General features: G+C 32.5%; 1 protein-coding gene across 5 annotated transcripts in view; it reads right to left on the reverse strand.

Annotated features, from left to right (window-relative positions):
- The window catches only part of trio (trio Rho guanine nucleotide exchange factor), a 75,181-nt gene that overhangs the window by 47,318 nt on the left and 8,089 nt on the right, over nucleotides 1-19,774 (reverse strand). For 4 of the 5 annotated variants that reach the window (XR_011779952.1, XM_040711493.2, XM_040711495.2 and 1 more), the window contains exon 1: nucleotides 12,205-13,130. The exons of the other annotated variant lie outside the window; for it this stretch is intronic. Coding sequence is in view for 3 of the 4 variants with exons in the window: in XM_040711493.2 (XP_040567427.1) it covers nucleotides 12,205-12,390 (186 nt within the window). In the remaining variant the exon portion in view is untranslated. Of the gene's footprint in view, nucleotides 1-12,204; nucleotides 13,131-19,774 lie in introns of those variants that run through there. 5 annotated transcript variants of the gene reach the window in all.

Below are 19,774 nucleotides of genomic sequence, written 5' to 3' on the forward strand. Positions count from 1 at the left end.
TTATTAATATATAATTACAATTAATGTATATTCCATATAACCGTGGGCATTGGAACTGTATATTGTGCCACAGAATACTTATAATACTCGTAAATGAGTCACTTTTCTTTTAAGAAATCAAAAATAACAGAACTAGTACATCGAGTAACCATGAAATATTCAATTTTCACATTATCATAAGTAGTTATGTAAATCGTGTGTATTTTTTAGCTAGCCCCGTTTTTTTAATAATTGGTAATCTGAAAAACGAATTTTCTTTTCCATAGCATTTGTCATTATTATTTAACTCCTGAGACATGAACTTTTTTTCCTACTGAATCCAATTAAATTCAAAACCTAATTGAAAATTCGCTTGTGCTCATAAAAGACAGACAGTAACCCGGAGAATTTGTTGTAGTTATAATTGTAAGTCTTAGTTGGACTCAGAGAATAATTGTGGGTCGACATCAGATTAATTCTCGCCAAATCTTTGTTTATTTCCTTCACCCCTCCTCCCTTGTTACAGCTGATTGTAACTTATATTATGAAGCGTCTTATTATATTATCCTCTAAAACATTCTTCAAATTATCAGAGTGTCTATGTTCATTGTTGGTTTCTTTTTTATTAACAAACTCAAAATGCACACGATTTCCATCACTAATTATAAGTCTTCTCTCAATTCATCATCTCATTTTTTATCCCCAACTTGCAAAATTTGCTTGGACAAAGCATATTCTAAGCATGAAAAGTTCTCAATCCATGGGGACGGGGTCACAATGTGGGAGGAAATGAATTTCATTTGAAATTTAATATAACGAAGCTTTTCAAAAAATGACTTCAACAGGGCACACCCGCATGATTATATTATATTATAACTACCATTACCAACATAATACCACTTTCAATCTTACAAAGGTATGGGGAAGTAGTAGAAAACTAACAATGGGTATTAGAGAATTTTCACTGAATCATTTTTTGTATTATTTATACAAGGCAGTATAAATAGTAATTCTATTACTATTTAGGCATTTGAGTGTGGGCGATGACCAGGGAGTACAGTAAATGAATAAATAAGTAATGACGTAATAAAAAGAAAAGGAAAAAAAACCCTTTTCATAAAAATAAAAGAATTAAAATCATCATACAGCAAAAAATTTAAGCCCTTATCTCACACGGCGTTACCTTGTTAACATAAAAATACTCAATGAATGTTATTGTCAGCTGTCGATTCCCTCGTCTCACTTGATACGTCATGGTTATTTCGTAACTTTTTCTTCTTCATAAATAAACGAAGTAATGTGTTTGACTTAAAGAGGAGATGTATGTAAAAAAACAACAACTATTTATATAGCGATTAGAAAAGAAAAAACGGTGGTGGATCCGTGTGCAATTTAAAAAAAAAAACATAATTTAATAAGTCGTGTGTGTGTTAACATCTCCCTCTAAAAGAAGAATTCTCGACTATCTTCTTTGTAAATTGATTTAAAAATACATAATAAAATAAATATATATGAATTTAAATATAATTACAATATTTTAAACGTCGAAGGCTCTCTCTCCTCTTTATAGACATAATTTATTATTCCCCGCCAAAATCATATATAAGGCAATTGATATTAACAATGGTCCTTATTCAGGCGTACCATGTCACGCGGTTCCGCCTTTTCCTTGCGCTCTTACAGAAATCCCATCTCTTAGTATAACTTATTACTTCATTTAATTTTTGAAAAAGAATAAAATATTATGAAATAGCCATGATATATTAAGGCTGAGACGAGAGAGTCGACAGCTGACAAAAAAATGCTTAGGGTGAAGTATGAATACATAAGTGATGACGTAATAAGAAGAAGAGAAAAAAATCTCTTTTCATAAAAAGAAAGAAAGAATTAAAATAATCATGCTAGTAATATTTTAAGACCTTATCTCATCTTCCCTTTTTTTCTTTCTTTCATAGACGTCTAAGGGTGTAAAGAAGTGCATGCAAATGCAGTTTAAAAAAATTAAGAAAACCAGTCAGATTTATGATGATGTATACTAAAGTATTAATACATAACGTACCAAGTAGTACGTACATACAAATGAATTGTAATCAAAAGAACGAATTGTTCAATATAGACTTAATTTTCTTTATATTCCTATGCATATAAGCAGATAATTCAAAATCCTTTTGCTGTTTCCCATTTCCCAAGAAATTGTCTTTAACGAATACTAGTGTTGAAAGTCGGGACATGACCGGTTTAGTCTCAAGAAATTAACTTAGTAAGTAATTACCCATGTTGTCATTAAATAATGCATTTCAAGTTGAAGTGCACTGATACATCAGAATCGGTAAGAATCGGCTCAATAATGCATATTCCTATTTTCTTACTTTAAAAAAAAATCCAATAAAGTTATTTCAAATGGCCAGCCAATCAAAGGAAGTGAGGATCATAGTTTAAACTAACCTAGGTTTAAGACTAGGGCTCTTACGTGTAGATAAATCGTATATTTAAGTTGTTTTTTTATTTATTTATAATAATAAGTTTTTAAAAAAAAAGACCTTCTTAACAAAATTCAGGCCCCTCCATAGGAAATGAAAGCCTATTCAGTTGTACATACAATATATATAAATGACCCATGAATAAATGTATTCATGAGAACGGAGAGGAATTAGCTTTTTAAATAATTTTAATTTCAAATTATTTACGACTAATTATCATCATCATTATGTTTGATTTTTTTACATCTTTTCTCGTCAAGCCTTAATTAATAAAAAGTTAAGCATTAAAGAAAGTAAAGCATTATGTATATGTAATTCATTTATACATAGCATTAATAAGGAATTGGAATCGTTTATAAAGATGATATCGGAATAAGAGTCGGCTTAAATGTTGTTATCTTTACATCTCTTATTTTAAGATGAAGAAATTGCAACTTGTACAATGTGCTTATGCAAGTTGCAACTCGTATAGACATCGCAACTTGTACACAACATATATAATTAAATAAAACTTATAAGATGAAACAATTAAATGGTGGATTTCTCAGAGGAATTTCTCCTAGGTGTGAAATTCCAAGAAATTCCGGGAAAGCGGGATCCTATGAGAATAACTCCAATACACACATGAATAAATCTAATAAAAATAACTTAATCAGGAGAAATTAAACCTACATCCATAATAAGAAAAATATAGTTTGTTTCTTAGAATTACTTTTATTGTCTTGTCAGTCGAATTATTGCCGAATGGCAAAATGGTGGCTAATAAAAAAATCAAATTATTTCCTGTCTCTCAAGGCATCAAAAGTGGGTAGGGGGACTAGTGTTGGGACTTGGTCCAAGAGCAGTTTTTTTGGTTCGATCTTAAGCAGTGTTGGATCGATCTAAAAAACTCAGTACTAATAAAATTATAATCCTAGAATCGGTCTTACATGGTAACTACAACAGCTCAAATGGCATAGTTAATAACTATGTCATGTCAGCTGTTCAACATAACCTCTTTCAAAGAAATGTGTGTAGCTAGACTTATAAAATAGAAGAAAATGATTAGAAAATAGATCCTTGGACCGATCCAATACTAGTCTTAAGGGATTTTTTCTAGACGGATTTGGATCGATATTTTCATCCAGACCGTGAACTCAGACCATAGATGGAAATTTTATCTTTTTGGAATCGTATACAGATACTTTTTTCGGTCTCAATCTATGGACCCCTTATCTCGCCTATTCTGCTTTATGAGTTATACAAATATGATTTATGCGAGACGTTTAACTTCATATAACTTGATCGTAAGTCGATTTTCACAATTCTAAAGCACAATTGACTTCATCTACATAATTGGTATATACAGAATTGAGACCAATCCAGACCGAATTAATTGCGCTATGAGCATGTTTTATTTTGCGTTATTGTTAGGGATGGGATTTTTGTAGATCAATATTAGTTTTTTCCTCTCACATTCTTCAAAATATGTTCCATTTCTAGTCATTTTTTAACGGAGGTTATGTGAATGAGTGAACATATTTGATATACATGCTTTTCGATTCAGTATTATTTTAACGAGCCTAGTACCTTCTAGCGTTGGTTATCAGTCTAAAAATCCTCTACTTTTTTATTTGTCAAAAACAAAGTTAATAACGACATAATCAAAATTAGAAAATAATGGTTTCTTTAACATCAGAGTAGTATGTACATCTTCTTCATTTGCTGGTGAAACTTTTGTTTTTATATTAAATAAAGGCTTGATCATTAAAAGATGATAGCCACGGTGGTAAACATCCACACAAGATGATGACTTCAACATATATACATATTGTTTAAGCAAATTTTTACGAAGAATATAGAAAAGTTAGACACTACACACTTTGAAGAACTCTTGAAATACGGGGAGAAATCTTCATATATTTAAATGAGATTCTCCTTAAGGTAAGAAAAGTCAACAGAGGAAGAAATCCACTACAAACTCTTTCTACAAAAGCATTTTCTTTAATGACGGGTAGAGGTACAAACATCATTACAAAATGTTAAAGATGGATTCATTCCTTTCAAAAATATTAATAGCAATAACAATAAAAGTGAGTTGGAAATTGGCTCAGTTGGAAACTAGACAAATAGTAAGTAATTCTCCGGGTTGGAAGGAAAAGTAGAAGAGTAGTGATCATAAATATAATCTTATTATTTATAGTTGAAAAACTTGTACAATTAATTTATAGCCCCCAATTGAGGAGGAGGAAGAATAAAAAAAAAGGCCCCTAAGTCCATGTGCACACACCTGTTCATAACATACATTAAGCATAATTCACTTGAAGGAAGGGGGTCTTGGATACTGATCCAAAACACCCGGATACAGGATAAGTAAAATTTTATTATCCAAAAAAATCATAGACTCAACCGGCTTCGAGTGATAAAATTTTTAAGGATCTTAGGCTTTGGGTATTACAACTTTTACAGATCTTAAAAAAGACCTCAGGGATTTTTCTGATATAGTATTGCTAAATAAAGTGGGACAAATCTTGGATCTAGAGCACTCGGGTACGATATAGAAAAATGGTATTATCCGGTATCTGAACAGACTTTGGGTACTCGAAATTTTAAGGATCCTTAAAAAAAAGACCTAAGGGATTTTCGGCTCTAAAAAAGCGCTTATAGTATTGCTTAATACAGTGATTCTCAAAGAGGTATATCACTGAAACTAAAAATACTTAGCACTGATTAGAGGGTACATGACTGAAAAAATGGCTTAATACTTAATTCTAGTTAAATAAGAAGAATATATTATAAATATCGAATATAGCATCTCTATTTATCTTGATTAGTACTTGGAGCGACATCTACATAAACAATTGCCGTGCTCAGTAATTTGACCACCTAAATTTTTTATCTCTAGGAGGCTAAGCCGCAGTTTTTATTTTTTAATATTATAGAGTTGAAATTTACCATTGTATCTCAATCAGATTAATTATATAGTTAGGAGAATAAGAAAAAGCACAAAAGTGATGCAATAATTAATCAATAATAATAAGGAAGGAATAGTTGATGAGTTCTAGTCAAGGATGTCTCTACTATATGAATTAAGAGCGCCCTTGGTTCTAATACTATCTAGAGGAGGAGCACAAGCTCTAATCATGCAACCCTGTTGAGTAAAAAAAATATCATTTTTAATAAGAAATTCCTGTTGACAAACTCATGAGCTTTGTAGAATATTTTTTTCTCTCGAAGAGATACAAAAGTAAAGTTCGAACCGATAATATAAAAACATAAAAAGCCGGTGCATATGTCATGCGTGTAAATTACCTAAAACCAACAATTGCATCGTTTGGTTATTCCAATGTTATAATAACAATAATTCTAATAATAACTAGTAGTTATGTTCTAAAAGTAATGAAATTGGGTAATTTATTGTTTCGGCATCAATAATCAGTCAAAATTTAGTCCTAATCTGGAATCCTCATAAAATGTAAGACCAATAACTGTCTATTTTTGGTTCCAGATCTGTATCCCAAAGTTGGGTGGCCGTAATTTACACATATATTTACGTCTAAGGATCTGAAGCGATCCGGATCCGTCTTATGTTTACTTGAAGCAGAGAGGAGACCCTTTTTCTCACTACTCACTTCCGACTAACATTGCACTTTAGAGAGAGAGAGAGAGCAGAAGACGTCAGTAGGGAATGTTAATTAGATAATTATAATTTATAGCACTCAAACATATTTCAATGCATGAAATGAGATCCATAACAATTCCTGTTAATTAATTTTAAGTGAGGATAATAATAGCAGCAAGAGATAAAGAGTTGAATGAGTGGGCTGCATCATGATGAAAAAAAGGATGCTATGTGAAAGTGTCGTCCATTTAAAATATATAAGCTCATACAGTAATACTCATCATTAAATAGGTAGGTTAGCGTTATTATTGAGCAAGGATCTTTACTTCTTAGCTTCTTAAATTGTAAAAGAAAACAAAAAACACGAAGGAATAAAATATCCCCTCAAGTCGAAGATAAAGAGAGGTAATTAAAGTTGTGAAATATAAAATTCCCGGGAAGTGGTCATGAATAAGGTAGGCAGAGGAGTATTGAATAGGTACATTCCATTGGATGACAAGTTTTAACAATGTTTTTTGGGGACTCACATCATCATCATCATCCTCCAGCACTCATAATGTGTAATTCAGAGAAAATAACCCTACAAACAAGAACATCATAAAAAACTTATCTAGGTAAAGATATTAAAATATACTTAAAAAGCCTACAACAATCTGTTTGCATAGACAAAGGAGTACAAAATATATATATATATACTTTTTTAAGCCCCAAAAATAGTACAGAATATAAATCTTTTAAAATAAATAAAAAGTAGTCGGTCAAAAACAACCATTTTTATTGTTTAACAAAATGTCAAGCTTTAATGGAAAAAAATATATATATTCTATACAGACATACGAATACATACTTTTGTTTTTGTCCATATGTACTCTGTTTGTTTGTTCAAAATATATCTACACTCAATTAGAAAAGGGGTTTAACCAATATTTGTTATGTAGAAACTTGGTGCAAGACTAAATAATTAATGTTTTTCAGTTCGGTCTTTAAACCAAAATTAAAGGGACACTTGCTTCGAATTTTATAATCATTTTACCCTATGCTTGGGGCTTAATAAAATTAAGATCCGGATTACAGCTACATCTTTATTGAATACTGATAATAAAGGATAACCCATTGTTATTGCTATAAAAACAAAAGCTGAACAGAAGCTATGTTTTTACCTCTATTTAGTTTGTCAGGATTACGGCAAAAGTTACAAATGGATTTTGATCAAACTTGGTACGAAGATTATATATCGTCACAGTAAAAGACCCTTACATTTACTTGAGAAGTCAAGGTAACAAAAATGTAAAAAATACGTCATTGACAATAACTCCTTTTGATTTGAGGTGGGACTTCGGCGCTCTACCGAGTACCCATTCTAGTTATTAAAATTATTGTTATAATAAAATTTGAAATATTTATTGTATTTTGCAACCTTTCTTTAAAAAAAAAAAAAAAAAAACAGAAAGAAGGCCCAAAATCAGTTGGAAATAGTAGGCCAATTCTTCCCAAAATATCCATAAACAAAATTTTTGCTCCCTTTTCTATGTTTGGACATAATTAGTTCAAATTATGATTCATTTTAAGAACGAGATTAAACACAAGTATGTATGTATGAAAATAATTATTCCAATGTTGATCGTTTGACAAATCATAACCCCCCTGTTATATGGAGAACCATAACAAATTGGAATCCAATAACTAACTTTAAGTAGGTATAAGGGGTGTAAAATTCATTTAATGTATCCTTCACTTCTATGAAATATGACTACAACAATGATTAGTACTAAAGGAATTGTTTCATTGTGCGTATTAGGTATGGGTGTCGGTCTGAAAATCCTAGACCGGTCTAGAACCGTTATGATTTTTAGTGAATCTTTAAAAAAGTATGGCTTAAGGGCAAATTTTGGTCTGAATCGGGCTCATTTAAATTTATAAATTGTTGATAACGTCAGTTGTGTTTCAAAATTGTGAACATGGACCTATAATTACGTCATACAAAGTTAAATGACTTGCATTAATCATATTTGCAGAACACATAAATCATAACTGGGAGAATTCGCTCTATAAATTGACACCAAAAAGAAGAAAAAAAACGGTCCACGAGATGAAAACGATTAAATTTTGGTGTAAACCGGGGTATTGGTCCTAATTGGTTGATAAAAATCCATTAAGACTGAATAGGAACAAAAATTCGGTCTCAGACTAAGTATCAAAACTAGTACATACTTTTCGAGTTTCGGTCCGAAAATCATGGACCGGTCTGAGGCCGTTATGGTTTTTAGTTTAACGAACTAATTTGATCCTTTCAGTTTTGATCAATCTTACAGGAAAAAAAAATCCGTCTAGATCGGTTTAATTTCAAATTTGGTTTAGAGCAATGCTATAGATTAATTGTTGATGACGTCAGTTTTGATTCAAAATTGTGAGCATTTTTCTACAATAAGGTAAAGATAAATGACTTGTATAGATCCTATTTCTACAACTCATAAAACAGAATAGGAGAGAAAAACGCTGTTAGAAATTGAGACAAAAAATTGATTGGAAAACGATTCAATTCATGTCTACAGTCTAAGATAACAGTCTGGGACGAAATATCAGTTCAAATTTGTCTAGAAAAGGACCGCACCAGAAAGAAAAATGGATCTTGAATAACTCATAAACCAGGAATGGGGATAAAATGAGTTTATAAATTGAAACCCAAAAAAAAAAAAAAAACGGTCCATGATTTGAAAGGGATTGAATTTCTATACCGTAATATCAGTTCAAATCCATCTAGAAAAGAGATCGAACACGATCAAAAGTTCAGTTTTGGACCAAGTGTCAACACTAATTACGTATCTACCACATACATGTTTGCTTCAAAATGATTTGTTTGATAGGTTGATGTAACATTTTTATCAGACTCCTTGCTTTGTTTGACGTTTGTGGTGGTGTGTGAGTAGAATGCATGTGCTTGTGATTAAGTATTAAGCCAGAAACAGAGGCATAGATAGATTTCCTGAGAGAAAGGAAGGAACAAAGAATGGAATAATACATACATTTATTAGTACAACAACGTATTTCATTATTTTAAGAATCGAAGAGTAATTTGTAGAAATATTTGATTGTAACTCACTACAGTAGTTATATATAAATTGATTCAACCTTGGATGGTGGTGTTGGTATGACATTGTTAGTGGTAGTGGTAGGTAGAAGGTGCCACGGCAATGGTTTTAACAGCTTAATTTCCGGCAATATGTATGTCTATTAATTTATAAACAAAGTCCTCATTGCGTAGTATATATATGTATAGTGGTATTATCAAATTTTTCATTAATTCAACTATGCACAAGGAAAATAATGCAGCTACAGGCATTGACATAACAATTAGTGATGAGGCTTGGTCTGAAACCGACTTCGATTCGGTTATAACTTGTGATTTTTTTATAGAGCGATATGTACCAATATTTCAGACCATTGTCTGATATTGTGAACCAAAAATCGGCGAACGAAAATTGTAAAGGGTGAAGCGATTTCTTTTCTATTAGAAAATGGTGTTCTACAGTCAAATTCAGTTTAAGGAAACTGATATTAATCAGATGAAGAATCGACTATATCCGAATTTTTCTTATATACCACCACTTTTGAATACTTATGTACATAGGATAACATGGTTGTGAGAACTCTTCTAAGAGTAATAAGATTTTTGAAGATAAGTAATTTTGAAACTCCCTATTTCTAGGCCAACCCGTGTTTGATTGGATCCTGTTTTTGACAGATCATCCGAGGACTTTTAGCTTATCCTTTAGCAGAAGTGTTTTTCATGAATTGTATACGTATTGATTGAAAAGTACTGTGTATTGAATTTAAAAATAAACATACAGAAGAAGAATTTTGGCCCCAGCTTAAATTTAGTACCTATAAAAAGGAAGTCCTCATAGGGATTTCTTCATTCTCATGAACTCCTATGAAGTTGACTTTATGCCAAACTTTTTTTTGACCGGGATTTAAAAAATCCAACAATAATAATAATGTTATTTGGCCAAAATCCTTTGAAGTCCCCTTAATTCTTACCCTTCCTTACTTCAAGTGCTTTTCGCATGAAAAGATTAAACACATACAAAATATTTACTCGAAGATCAAGGCCTAATCTCTTCATTTAAAGTATGAAAATAATAAATATTTCTCTCCCATGATATTAATTAGCAATTATATATTTAAGGCATTAAATATTATATCTAAGGGACCTCTATAAGCATTAAGTCGTTTAAAGAACTTTTTCTACTTCAAATCCTTCCTAATAGGTGTAGTAAAAATAAGTCCATTATGTTTCTCGTTGTATAAGTGCAATCGGTTTACAATAGATTGAATTGGAAAGATCAGATTTTGTACTAAAAAATCAACTCAAAATTACCGGAATAGAATCAATGAAACCACAAATACCGTACAGTATCAGGACTATAAACACTATTCGCATTTTCAGCCACTTGCCTTGCGTGTTCGCCTTGTTCGAAGAAAAACTGTGAAATATGACGCATTGCCTCTTTGCTGATGTCCATGTTTGAGGACCACTCAAACAAGCCTAAGTTAAACAGTCAAACAACTGTTTGATTTTTTAGTATTGTACAAAATCTTGTCTTTTGAATGTTATGACTAGATTTTGGAATTGTCTATGGCTTTAACTTTTATTTATTTATGTGTTTTTATTATTTTTCTACGCCAATGATGATGAATATGAAAAGGGAGATGGTAGAAAGGGTGGCAGCAAAGTGGCTACTGGGCCCATGAACCCCTAGCATTGGATATTTTATGTAGCGTCAAATATTTTTATTTTTGAAAAAACAAGAGTCGATTTTTTTTATATAATAACAAATTAAATCAGTCGCCTAACAAAGCTACAAAATATTCTAATATGGTGCCTAATTGAAAGAACTGATTTTTCTTCCCATGTCCATTTATTAATCTGTAACGTAGAGGTGCTCAAATTTACAGATGGCATTTCCTGTAAAAGTTGTGCCACACCGGTAAGATGACTTATTCTGTTAAGAACATAATAATTTACTAATTTAGAAGTAATCTTTCCTCTACAGCAGTGATTACAAAAAGGGGGGTACTCGAGATTTTGAAAAAATATTTTACAAGTGGGTACATCACTGACAAAGGTTGAGAATACCTGTCTATCTATAGTTTACAAAATTTGATATTCATTTTTCAGTCTAATATTTTTTATATTAAGAATTCACAGGTACCAAAGAAAATTGTGAAAAAGTACTCCGTTTCTTCGTTCATACTTAGAATATTATTATATGTAGTTACTACAGCGGGTAAATAATGCCCTTATTGGTAAATTAACCGTTTTAATGTTGCCGTGGCTTAACCGTTACCGATAAATACCTTCGGAAGGAATTCATCTCCGTTTCCTATCAATCACTCATCATCTTCAGTGCCGACTGCCCACACCTCCCTGTACAGTGTTACACAAAAGCTACTAACTAGTTTTAAAAAATGTCACCGTTTGACGTCACTAAATATCCCTCTTCAAAATGGGAATAGAAAGACAGGGAATGAATTGACTATGAATGTATTTACGTAGCACAGGCTCAACACTCAGGGAAGTACTCCTGTTAGGACTTGAAGGGGAGTAACGGCAGGATAGTTATTGTGATAACTAGTGTTGTGCCACTCCTTATTTATTCAATCCAGTCAATTCCAGCCTTAGGATCCGTCCTATCAGCCCTTACGACATTTATTTTAATAATTGAAATAACTAATTTTCGAGATTGAGTAATTTTTGGTCTATGATTAAGATAAATGCTAGCGAGTATTTAGAATTTTTCTTTCTGGATGACCCTCTTTAAGCCAGAGGCTCTTTTAAGGAAAATTATCTCATATTAAAAATATACACCGTTTAGTGTCAGTTTTATTTATTTGGTCCTCTCCAATCCAATCTTAGGACCGGTCTAATCAGTTTTAAGGACTTTTAGTACTTACACTGATTAAAAAAAGAAGAAATAACAAAGGACCAAACTTAATAAGTTTGGGGACTGAGCTGGACCGTACAGGGTCCTAAATAAGGACTAACACAACACTAATTGCGGTCACTTAAATACTTCTCAAATATGATAACTATAATTTAGGCAGTGGTAAGTTAATGGTTAATGAATGATAAAGTGTCCTTACTCCCAACAATGACTGACGAGAGACGAAGGCAATGATGATAATGATGGTGGTGGTGATGAAGATGATGTCGTCGGCGTAGTTGATCTCGGCTCTGTTTGACACTAAGGCTGCTGCTACTACTACTACTATTAATATTACTATTATCATGAACATTATATTGATTGTGACTATTATTACTCGCTCCATTCTTGATAAAGTTCTTCTTGTTATTTAGAGCAACACTATTGATAAGGAGATTATTATTATTGTTATTCACGTTGTTACTGTTACTGTAATGAAAGCTGGAGGCATTTCCAGACTGTCTGCTCGTAGAAGAAGAGGAGAAGGAAGAAATGATTTCCTCCTTTTTACTCCGGTGAAGGGATTTCGAACGGGATCTTTGGAATAAGCCTCTATGTAGATGCGAGTGCCAACTATGAGGACGAGGGGGAGTGGGTTCAGAGTTCTTTCTCTTTGAAGAAGAAGAACGCAGCTCATGATCCTCAGGTAGAACAATCCTTAATTGTTTCTCAGGACGAGGAGAAGGACTAGGAAGTGCACCTCGAGTGGATTGAGTGAGGCTTAGATGTTGTTGTTGATGCTTAAGTTGCTGATGAAGAATGGCTTGTGTAAGCTCCTCTCGACGTCGAGACTTCATCCTCTCCTGCTCTTCATTGGGAGATGATTTCGAAGAGAAGACAAGCATAATTTAATTACCAACAATCAGAATCTCACACTAATATTACTTAAAAGTCACATTGAGTCACATAGGAGATAAATATATATACATCTATTATTGAAAGAATATTACTTATAGTGTGCAGAAGCACTCACCGCACAACACTACTTCGAATATACTTGACAACTAAACCGACATTCTATGTGTACTACTATTCTTTACTACATATTTACACAATAATAAATTTGTTCAGGCATTACGACGTATTATTATTCTTTAAAAAAATGTATGTATGTAGTACATTTTGATACATGGAAAAAGGCACGCAGCCATGCACGCACGCACGCCGGGCAGGCGAAACAAGGGAGGGGAAACGAGAAAATAGGGCCTAGTCCGCACATTACATAGATATTGTTAAATAGTATGAGACTGTAGGCACAAAATTGCCAAAACATCTTTTTCTACGATACTCCTCCTTTGGATGAAGTTTATGATGATGAGACAATCATGACATGATGATGATTAACACTCCTCCTCTCCTCATAACCAGGTCGAGCAAAGATATCCACCAAGAATCCGAGAGCTGCTCTATATCCAGACATACATTGAGTGTTATGTCATCAATAACTCTATAGTACTTAATAGAAAAATATGATGTTATAAAGAAATTGCACAACATAAAACAAGGCAAAATAATGCAGCAACAAAGTTCGAGTAAGGCAACGAATGATGATTATGACCTTAATTTAATTATTATAATTATTAAGGAGTATTAAAAAGAAATCCATTATTTTTAATGGTCTTTTTATTTTTCTCCCATTAATGTTGATCTCTTTGGTAATCAAAACAGTCCTTTCATTTATTTCACGCAGATTTTCGACAATTGACCTTCCAATGTGTGGCACATCTTTATCAGAACGGAATCAACACAACCAAAATGACACATAATTGGCTAATACAGTATCATAAACAACTATCCACATTTTCTGCCACCTGTCTTGCATTTTCACCTTGTATGAAGAAAAACTCTAAAATATTTTATATTTTATCTTTGCTAGTATCTTTTTTTGTAACCACCGCTCACAAAAACCTGTGTCAAACAATCACAAAAGTGTCTAAATGTTTTTTAGTACGAAATCTAATCTTTCTAAAGCCATCTAGCACATGGACCGAAAAGTTCCGGGCTTCACACATCGATAGTGCTTAATTATTTTTTAAATCACCTCTTTCTCAATTTCAAAATAATGAATTCCCAAAACGGTCAGAAAAACACCTGACGAAAGATACATCAGACTGTTTTTTTTTTTTTTTTTTTGTTACGGCTAGATTTAGATTTATTTTTTGAAAAATAAATAAATAATATATGTAGGAAACGAAAAACAAAAATACGCATACAAACACAGCTGTAACCTCTTTTTGAAAAGGTTAGACTGATACATCATAAATATTAATGTATTAATAATATGTAGTATTATTCAATCAAGGAAGAAAGCTCTTCCTCCAATAAAACACTCTTCACTGCTTAGAAGAATTATCACAGCTTATTATCCTGTAGGATATACGTATGTATGTGATTAATGAAAATGTATAATTCACATTTGATAAATAATGAGAAGTTACGACTCAAATATGAAGCAAGCTTTGGCCCGTTTATTCCAGAAAAATTCAGTTTTGATACTTATTCATTTTTTAAAGAAACGACAACCACGTGCTTTTAATTCCTTATTTTAATTAGCTATAAAAAAAAAAAACTTTTGAGTCCCTCGTGATGAATGAAATTTTTCCTTCCTTTCCAATAATTTACCTTGTGAATTCAATTAATAGAGCATTTTTTCTGATGCCATAATCGAAGGAAACTCTATTTTGGGGGCTCAAAGTTGACATTTTTACCACATAAAATAAAGAATTTACCAATAAATCCTGCTTAATCATATGGCTTTAAAATTTAAAGAAATGAATTAATATCTGCATTAAATACTACTTGATACCAATGGTTAACAATGATATTTGAAGTAAATCAAAGTAATATAAACTAAAAATCCTTAAAAATGCCTGGATTTGTAATTTTTTTTATATGGATTATGGACGAGAAAAGTAATTTAGTTGGAGAAAAATATTTTATTCTTTGCATTGAAATAGTTAATTTTTGTCTACAATATGAAAATAACAATGTTAATATATTTTTAATGGATATTAGGGTCAGATATATAATAAAACTAGACAATAAAGACCTAAAAAATTTATAGACAGTGAGGGGTTTAAGTTGTTCTATTTGTTGGCCTCATTTTGCCATTCAGTATCATTTGATGAAAAAAGGATTTTTATCGTTAGAGACCTCCCTCCAGCACATTGGGACAGCTTTAGAGACTATAAACTTGCTCACCTACATCTTCCTGGTATACAAGGACATGCTCATGGTAGAATTGCCCTCAAAGGCATGTTTAGTAGCCACTGAGGTCAATTTTATTAGTGTACAATTTCTAAGTCGATTTCTGAGGCTATCAGCCTCTTAAAAATGTCAGCTATGGCTGGCGTGGACCAATATGGCAATCTCTAACTTTTTTGCTTTCATTTTTATTAATAATTAACATGTAAGAATGTTACGACACCTTTTCGTTAGCTAAGAAATCCAGCACCAGCTGATATAAATGTAAAAAGTGATGGGAACCTAACAAAATCTCTTAAATCGTCGTCCTTTAGGTAGTCAAAGTCTTTTCGAACGCCCGGTTCTTAAAGACTAGAACTGATAAAAAAAAAAAAAAAAGGAATAAAGTAGAATCGTCATCTAAGACGAGTTTTATAATTTTTTAGGAGCGAACTGGACGGGACTCTTAGTCCTAAATAAGTACCAAAACAACACTAATCACGGATCATCCTACCTACAAATGCAATTAACATTTTGATCTCTATGATATACAATATTTAGATAGATATTTTAAATGAGGAGGGGGGAAGGGATTCATTCCCTCGTTTTGTTCTAAGTCAAACAATAGTTTATTACTTTATAGACCTTGCAAATACAAAAACTGTTTGTGTAGCAAAAATATGAAAGAGAGGAATTCTTCTACATACATAAAACATATCTTCATTATTACTTTTTTTTAGGTTTAAGACACAACGATTTTAAAAGCAAGGTTAATTATTTATCAATGTTCATTGAATTTCTGTCTTTGTAATAATATTGCAAATATGTAATTTGAAGGAGAAAATATATAATTATGGTAAGGACAAGCTAACTGAATAAAGGATGTTATTATTAGGTATAAAAAGAAGAAAAAAACATTCAATGAAAAGGATTTTTTTTTAAAGGAATAATAATGAACCAAAATTAAAGAGGACCATGAATGACTTGCAAATGTTCAAACAAAAAACCCCTTAATATTAAATTATAGAATGTACCTACTAGGATTTCTATTTCCCAAGAAATAGTAATTTAGCCAAATTTATGATAATTTCTTCATAGGCTTCTTGATCGACATCATCATCGAAAAAAGGAAAGGGCAGCACCTTGATTAGTCAAATACCGTAAATTATGAATCAGTTTCTTTTAGACAGCTTATGATATTTTTTCGTAAGCTTTTAATAATTTTAACAAGCTTTGACTGTTTAAATACATTGAAGCACATAAGTACATAGCGCATATTGTTACAATAAATAAGCATATATCTAAATACGCTATTTAATTGTCTTATTTATTTTAAGCTGGGAACTTAATAAGAATATTTTCAAAGAGTATATAGCTCTGTCCGTCCATCAGGTACTTTTTGTTTTTAATCATTGTCTCCACTTAAAAATATAATACATAGTTCCATGAACTCCATGTTATCATCTCTCATAATTTCTTTTTATAGCTCAATGCGATAATATTCTAACAAATCTTCAATTTCCAAAACTGATAGGTTACTTTGTACTAATGACTGTCAGCAGTCTATTTTGAAGGAATCTATATCTTTCCAATAATCTTTTCAAAGAAAGGAATATTTGGACTTGTTGTTAACAGTGTTGGGCGTAACGAGTTACAAAAGCAACGCGTTACTGTAATAGATTACATTAGGCAGTAACGGAGTAATATAACGCGCTACTAAATATACTATGGTAATGTTATTACAGTTACTGAGTCTGGTAACGCGTGTTACAATCTGACCTGTCTCACAGGCGCGAAGTTTTCGAAAAAACAACACAGGCGCAAGAGCCGTAAATAAAGAGGAGAAGAAGACGGGTTTAAATCAACACAAGTAGAAGACGATTTGGTTTAGAAATTTCAGGATGGCAACAACAAAGGATCATTCAACATTTTCTAAGTGGTTATACTCGCACTATTTTCAATTTATCGAAGAAATAGACAAGATCATCACAGTAAAGTGCACTTCATGTGCTGGTGGGAGGCCGAGGGAACTGTCAACGCCTGGAGAGAGTAAGCTTAAGCTAGTGGCTAAACAACCTCTTGCCAGCGGGCCGGTGGAAGATACGGCGCGAGCGAATTAAAACAACAAAAGTTGGATTTCTCCAGACCAATGGTGAAGATGCTTGAGACAGGAAAAGTGAGAAGGCTGGTGGCTGAGTACGTCGAGGAGGATGCGCTGCCTCTCGCTACAGTTGAATCGCCGACGTTATGAAACTAGTCAGCAAAATTCCTGTTCGACCTAGTGACAATGTAAAAACAAATCTTTAATGATAGAGTCCTATTGTTAAGATATAAACACATTTCCACAGATGGTTAATTTAAGATGAGACACTACAGGTAGTGTGAGAGGTGATTCAATTATTAAAACGTGGATCATTAATACCAAGTTGTCCTCTTTATTTTTCAGCGTGTACTACAAGACAGAAAAACATTAGCTAAAGATTTGGAAAAAGCCTATGAAGCAATGGAAAAGGAGCTCAAGAAAAATATTGACACCCCAGAGTATGTGTCTGTAACAGCTGATATTTGGAGTGCCAATAACAAAAGTTTCATGGGAGCGACTATTCACTGGATCGATGCAGGTACCTTAAAAAGACAAAAAGCAGCTATGATGATGGTCATAGCATCCCCACCATAGATGTGGAGCCAATACACTAAATCTAATTGCAAACAATGAAGTTGACAAATGGCTGGCATCTAATCCAGACTCCATGGCTGTGTATCTTAGTGCTACAGAAAAATGAACAGCACTGTGGACGAAGGCCAGTCGCTCCACTATTGCATCATATTACCTGGAAGAGGTCAGGGGAAAAAGCTAATCGTTCCTACAGTAACTCGTTAGAACTCCTTCTATGATGCCTATGCACGTGACATAGAAATGCCCCATGCCATGTCAATAAGCTTTGCACACCGCTTAACATGAAATGCCAGTTTCTAAAAGAGTATTGTTTAATCATGAAGCCCTTCACCATAGCACTTGGTATCTTGCAGGGTGATGACACTTGTTTTTACGGTACACTTCTGCCAACTTTGGAAATTCTGATAGCCAAAACCCTCGCCATTAATAAGAAGATGACTGGTGAACTACCTGACATCATTGTGAAAGCAATCAAGATCCGGTTTGCAGCAACTCTTGACTCCAAGGATGCATTGCTGGCTCCTGTCTCACTGCCTAAGTTTAAGCTTCGCTGGGTAAGTGAGAAACCAAGAAAAAACTACATCAAGTTCCTGCTCACTAAAGAGTGCAGGTCCTTGTCAGAGGAACCTTCAGTACAGATGTCTGATCCTCATCCAGCGGCTGCTGCCCCCCAATGAAGATGACTTTTTTTCTTTTGATACAAAGCTAGATGACTCAAATGCACCCATGTCTGTGGAAACCGAGGTAATAGATTTTTTTTCTCAATCCGATCAAAAATTTCGATCCGAAATTCACTGCAAAATATAACAGTCAAGGCCATTTGCGATAAGCGATCTGATTAATTTAATTGCAATTCAAATTCAAATATACAACTTTTTTAAACCTATATATGTATATATATATATTCAATTCATCCCAGAAATTTGAATTCAAAGCCCATAATTAACCGTAATATCTCTTTGCAATATTGCCTGTCATTTAAAAAATATAAATGATGGAATCTTTGAATTTATGATTCGTGTATTTTTCATAAAAATAAATAGTTCTTTTGAACTAAACCCTGACATGAAGGAGACATTGAAAAAATACATTGCAGCCAAGATTAATAGAAATACTATTAACCTTGATTGTAGCCAGTAACGTTAAGCATAATATCTAACTCAAATATCCACTCAATGTGAAGTAATTAAATCCATACAAAAATGTTGCGTCTTTGTTTTTCATTTTTTGGCTGAAAATGTACTTTTGAAATCATTAAGAGCGTGAAAATGTGTTTCATTGAGTACAAGAGAAATTAAATTATTACTCGTAAAAGGGACATAAATAATAATTATGTACTTTTTAGAATAGTTAATTCACATGAATGTTAATATTAATATAATAATTATGGGACGATTAAAAAAAAAATCTCGATGGGATTCTAGTAAAAAAATCCCAATGCCGATTCCAATTCTTAAATATTTAAAAAATAGCACGTCACCCCAGAACGAAGCTAGAATATTTTTTCTCAAAATTATCTGCAGGAGAGCAGGCTTTATACTATATATATATTTTAACATTACGAAATATATATATATAATTCATTTTAAAAGTGGTAAGGAAATAATATGTTGGTGATAGTCTGGGAGTAGATAAGAGATATATAGAAATTGACTTATTTGGCTAACTACCAGATGACCGAGACGAGACCAAAACCATGAAAAAACAGTCTCGAGAGCAGTCTTAAGACAAAGACCGGTCTCAAGAACCACAGCAATATTACATGATATGTAATTTTGTACAAATTGATCGGATCGCATTTTTTTTTTTGCTATTTCTGTTGCGATTTAGAGAACAAGACCGATTGCAATACTGCGATCAGCGATATAAT

The sequence above is a fragment of the Lepeophtheirus salmonis genome, chromosome 5, assembly GCF_016086655.4.
Source record: "Lepeophtheirus salmonis chromosome 5, UVic_Lsal_1.4, whole genome shotgun sequence".
Taxonomy (NCBI): Eukaryota; Metazoa; Arthropoda; class Copepoda; order Siphonostomatoida; family Caligidae; genus Lepeophtheirus; species Lepeophtheirus salmonis.